At 37.0% G+C, this 5,524-nt stretch overlaps 1 protein-coding gene across 1 annotated transcript; it reads right to left on the bottom strand.

The window, feature by feature from the left end:
* Nucleotides 1-1,819: 1,819 nt before the first annotated feature.
* LOC132183647 (uncharacterized) lies at nucleotides 1,820-3,540 on the bottom strand. Its single transcript, XM_059597006.1, has 2 exons — nucleotides 3,185-3,540; nucleotides 1,820-2,172 (listed from the first exon to the last, which is right to left on the bottom strand). The coding sequence occupies exons 1-2, from the start codon at nucleotides 3,392-3,394 to the stop codon at nucleotides 1,885-1,887; spliced, it is 498 nt and encodes a 165-aa protein (XP_059452989.1). The 5' UTR covers nucleotides 3,395-3,540; the 3' UTR covers nucleotides 1,820-1,884.
* Nucleotides 3,541-5,524: the final 1,984 nt, after the last annotated feature.

The raw sequence follows: 5,524 nt of genomic DNA, 5'->3' as shown, positions 1-5,524 counted from the left end.
GAATTTATGTCCATAAGGGTTTCACTTTAGGTACTCCATGGGTTGTCAAAAGCATGCCACCCTTTGCTGTTCTCTGGGCTGGGAAGTAGCCGTGCTGAAAGGAAAGATGTTAAAGAAAATGCATGCCAATAAATAACCAGCAGGCAATCACAGTAGTGAAAGCTTTCAACAAGTTTTGTCATTCCCCCTTTATATAGAAGATGGGTCCTATCTGGGTCTATGTTGCAAAACCCGTCTCCCCTCTAATTGGATGTAGTCTGTGACTCTGAGGATACTCCACAAGCTCACTGACTTTTTATTATAGTTGATTCTTGTGGATTTCTAATTTTCTCTACTTTTTATTTATTTTTGGATAAGTGAATATTAATTTCAATGAGTAACAAAAAGACCTGAAGGTTAAGGGGCACGCCCCAGATGATGAACCACTCCTAGAGCGCAGGAACTAAAGAAGAAATTAATCACACAAGCCTAGATCCTCAGAGAAGCCCCGTAGTGAAAACATCTATTCTTTTGAGTGTGATCAAGTCATTCTAAAGGGTTGACTTTCATCCTGACTTTGAAAATTTTGTGGAATTGTAATTTTCTCAAGTCTAAGTTTATGATATTTAGGGCAATAAAAGCTCTAATGATGCTATAATATCCTTGCTGCAGGGTGCACTGAAACATATGAGAACTTCTTTATGGGATCTGTGCATTTTAAAGATGTAGCTCTAGCACATATCTTGGTGTATGAGAGTCGTGCAATTGTTTGTTAATGTGTGTATGTGTTTTGAATTGTTTGATAATGTGTGTGTATGTGTTTTGAATTGTTTGGTAACGTGTGTGTGTATGTGTTTTGAATTGTTTGTTAATGTCTTTTGTCTTCTATATATATATATTTTGTATTAAACGTATCTACAATTTTGGGAATTTTTTTATTTTTTATTATTGGTTCCCCAAATGTGAGCCCACAGTTGTCGACGCAGGAACATGGAACATCGCACCTAGAAGGGACTCCTTTACCAAGCGGATCTTCTCAGCATTCTCAACAACATTTGGGGCGTACTACTGCATGTGCATCAGCACCTGCCAGAAGAGGTAAAACGATTGTGCCGACTGTGGATAAGGCAATTGCAGTCATGGAGTCTAACAAGAGAAAAAGGAAGAAGCCAGATTGGCAAAAATATTAGACACCAAGAAAATGGATTACGAACATCGCACATTGATCGTTGTGGATGTGTATATATATATATATATGTATGGTTAATGCTACAATTTGGTTATTTTGGATGTGTAATATGTATATAGGTGATGGTAGACAGATTAACCTTGTAGCCGTTACAATTTGGTTATTTTGGATGTGTAATATGTATATAGGTGATGGTAGACAGATTAACCTTGTAGCCGTTACAATTTGGTTATTTTGGATGTGTAATATGTATATAGGTGATGGTAGACAGATTAACCTTGTAGCCGTTACAATTTGGTTATTTTGGATGTGTAATATCTATATAGGTGATGGTAGACACATTAACCTTGTAGCCGTTACAATTTGGTTATTTTGGATGTGTATTATATATTTGGTTTATGTTTACAACATGTACCTTGTGTATGAAACCATTATATTTTTGATAGAAAATTCATTTTTATCAAATTGTATCATGAACAGGCTCTTAACTACAATTGCACGAGGAAAACACCAATGACACCAAGACTAGGTGTAAACACTACTTTATAGAACACAATCAATGCAATTCGGTTGGAATAGGTAAATGTACAAACAATTGAAACTCATCAAATTGTCATATTAGGAAATTGAAACAAGGTTTCGCACTTTAACATAGGTTTCACACTTTAATACAACATACTAAATAATAGTCCTTAACGTACATAGGTTTCTCCCTCTCACGGCAACATTGCCCTACTAACAGTGCAATGACGTTTCTCCCTATCATTAACAAAACAAGACAACAACAAAAAAGCTAAGATCAAACAAGTGGCCAATGACATCCTTAAGTTTTTTTCAATGCTATTATTTTTGTACTTTTCAGCAGCAATTTGCAACGTCAACTTTGCCACTTCAGTTTCAAAACCTTTCTTCTGATCAGCTATTTGGGCATCAAACTGTGACACAGGGAGCATAGCTTCTTCGTCAACCCACATAAAATAATCACAACCCCGATCACTTTCGCTCTGCATATTTCATAAATGAGAATTACTAACCAATTCACAAACAAAGTGTAATATAATTCACAATGGAGTTCTTCAATGTTATTTGATTTAAGAGAGTCAAAAACAAAAGAAGACAAATAAGACAACAACAAAAGGAGACCTTATGAGCTTTCAAACTATTTCTATTTATGGAGTGTGAAACATTTACATCCTTCAATTTTCCAATACTCCAATGGAAAAGACCCAAAAACTTTGTCAAACAAGGCCAACCTTATTTGGTAATGGACATGCCTAATTCTAATAAAAAATAATAATAAGAATTAAAAAAAAAAAAAAAGAGTCTAAAGACCCACTTTTCTAATTAACATTATCTTTATTTGCTTAGAACAATAAATAATTGCTGTATGCTCTAAGAGAGAGCTAAAACAGTCGCATAGAATGAGAATATATACCATGTTATTATTAATTATTATTATTGGGAATAAATTGACATATGTTTTCATCATGTACATAAAAACGATGTCATTAAACTTCAAGAAGCAATTAACCAAATTAATAAGGCAAAAGGGGATAATAATTAAACTTATGCTATTGGGATACAGAGTGATGAATGGGATACAAAGTGAATATGCTATTGGGATACAAAGTGATGAATGGGTCTCAGAAAATGGGGCCCTGCATTTCAAAAGTAAATGAATATGTTCATCAAATATCTTATTCTTTTTTTTTTTTTCTTTCCTTAATTTTTTGGCAGCTTACTTATTCAAACAAATTCATATTAATGGGTGTAAGTCTTCTATTCTCATCACATAAGCAAATGAAAAACGTCTAATATAAGTAGTCATCATCAAAAACATCAAATGGAACCCACAAAAAAACATTGGCTACACAACATGGAACACATCTCTTAGAATAGACCCACAAATCCAAACCAGCAATCACTGTACAGATTTGAATCAAATGGAGAAAAGCATAAAGAAAGAAAGAAAGAAAGAAATCGAAAACCCCTAATTTTTAAAACCTAAATTCGCACCTTATATTTACCGCATCCAATAAACCTTCTACCAAGATTTTTCTGCGTGCGAGAAGTCATCACTGGTGATTCTATTCCGCATAGGCATTTCGTACACGTAGAGGTAGACTTCGCCGGCGAACTTCCCACCGACAGTACACAGCCATTCGCATCATCTTCGCCAGCAAACTTCTCCATCGTTGACGATGGGACCGGCTGCGTGACATGCATTACAACAAGGGGGACCACAGAACAAAGGGAAGGCAGAATGCAAAATTTTAAACCAACCCATCCGACAATAAGCAAACAATATACACATCAACCAATACCTTTCTATGTTTAACCAAAAAAAAATTCACAGCAACCAATAACTTTCAATTTTTAACAACAAAAAAATTATATTCAAAACCAACGGGTCTGCTGCAGACAAGGCAAAAATATAGAGACAAAAATATTCTAAACATAGGGACCCATATCACTTTTGGACACTATAAAGCGAATTCTCCTTCGCACTTAATCAGAACATCAATACATATACAAAACAACCAAACCCATTCTCCACAAAATGTGAAGGAAAACAACCAAACCCATTCTCCAGGAAAATCTTCTACAAACAAACCAAACCCATTCTCCACAAAATCTTTAACAAAACAACCAAACCCATTCTCCACAAAATGTTCTGCAAAACAACCAAACTCATTCTCCAGAAAAATTTTCTACAAACAAACCAAACCCATTCTCCACAATATCTTTAACAAAACAACCAAACCCATAGGAAAAACTCAATCGGGAAAGTGGGCTACCTTCGGGATGACGGGACCGGATGCGTGAATGGGACTGCGACGACCGGCCGGAACCGTGCGCGGGGCTGGGTGGGGGCTGTGTGACCGGGGGATGGCTACGATCGGGCGGCGCCGCGTGCGAGGGGGGCTGCGTGACCGGGGGATGGCTACGATCGGGCGGCGCACCGTGCGGTGGGGCTGCGTGAACGGGGAAGCCGAGAATCGGGCGGGGGGATGGGTGAACCAGGGGAACGGATGCGTGAGCGTGAGCGTGAGCGTGAAGGAGAAGGAGGCCAAACTGTTACCTATTAACCTAAGCAAAACGGCGCCGTTTTGCTTAGGGTTCCCTAACCATAAGCAAAACGACGCCGTTTTGCTCCAGCTTTAAAAAAAAAAAAAAAAAAATGCCATAAGGGCGATTTCGTAACTTAACCCTAATAAAACGTCGTCGTTTCGAGGTTTCCGTCCAGACTAACGGTTTTGACTAACGGAGTGGCCAAAATGCAACATTTTAGTAGTTTAGGGGGCTACTTTATGAGTTTTGGAACATCAGGGGGCTAAATCGCAAACGGCTGGTAGTTTGGGGGGCTTTTTTATATTTTTCCCAATAAATAAACTTAATTGCTTCAAATTGCACAAGAAGAAGCTGCAATTTGAGAATTGAGGGCATTTTGAAAATTGAAAGGAAATTGAAAAGTCATTTTAGACTCGATCTAAAGAAAAGTAAACAAAAAAAATTAATCTCACCCTAACCCTCTGTAACCCAAACGGCCAAACCCTCTGTAACTCAAATGGCCAGACCTAGGATTAGGAAAAACAAAAGAGAGCTTAGCCTTAGAGGGACTAAGCATGGCACATCAGAAATGCCCTCAGAAATACCCAATAGTAGTCCACTCCTAAATTCGATTTTCACTTATCCCTGTACATCCACTGCTGCGCCGCTACCTAGAGAGACTGAGATTTTGAGCTTTTCACTGGGCGTGAGCCGTGAGTGACGCTGTGACGGTGAGTCTTTTTCTTCCCCTCTGTAACTCTGTTTTGCGAGCTTCGTTTATCTTCAGTTTTTCTTTTCTTCTTTTTTATCTTTTCTCCAGAGCTTAGTGTAATCGTTTCCCTTGCTTCTAAAAGACTATATATATATATATATTAGAAATTCATAAATAAATGCAAAAATAAGATAAAGACGAAAATAAAATAAACAATGTTATTTTACGTTGTTCGGTCTATGACTTATGTTCACAGGATAAAGCCCAAAAGAGCTACATTTGCTCTTATTCACCTTGTGATTTTACAATACAAATGATCCCTACTTATAAGGATGTGGAGAGAATACAAAAAGATATGATTGATAAAATCAAATCATTATTAAATATTTCTAATTTGATTTTATCAATTACAATTAATACAAATATATTCTCATAATATAAAATCTCATACAATATATTCTAACTTTCCCCCTCAAACTCAAGGCGGAAGATGTTGAAACTTTGAATTTGATTTTCTTTGACTGCATTGGCTGGAGGCAGTCGATGACGATGATATGAGATGCGCTTTCAATTAAATTAGGCCAATTATGGGC

This window comes from Corylus avellana, chromosome ca6, assembly GCF_901000735.1.
Source record: "Corylus avellana chromosome ca6, CavTom2PMs-1.0".
Taxonomy (NCBI): Eukaryota; Viridiplantae; Streptophyta; class Magnoliopsida; order Fagales; family Betulaceae; genus Corylus; species Corylus avellana.
Note: the sequence above shows the minus strand (reverse complement) of the source record. Positions and strands in the feature narration are given on the sequence as shown.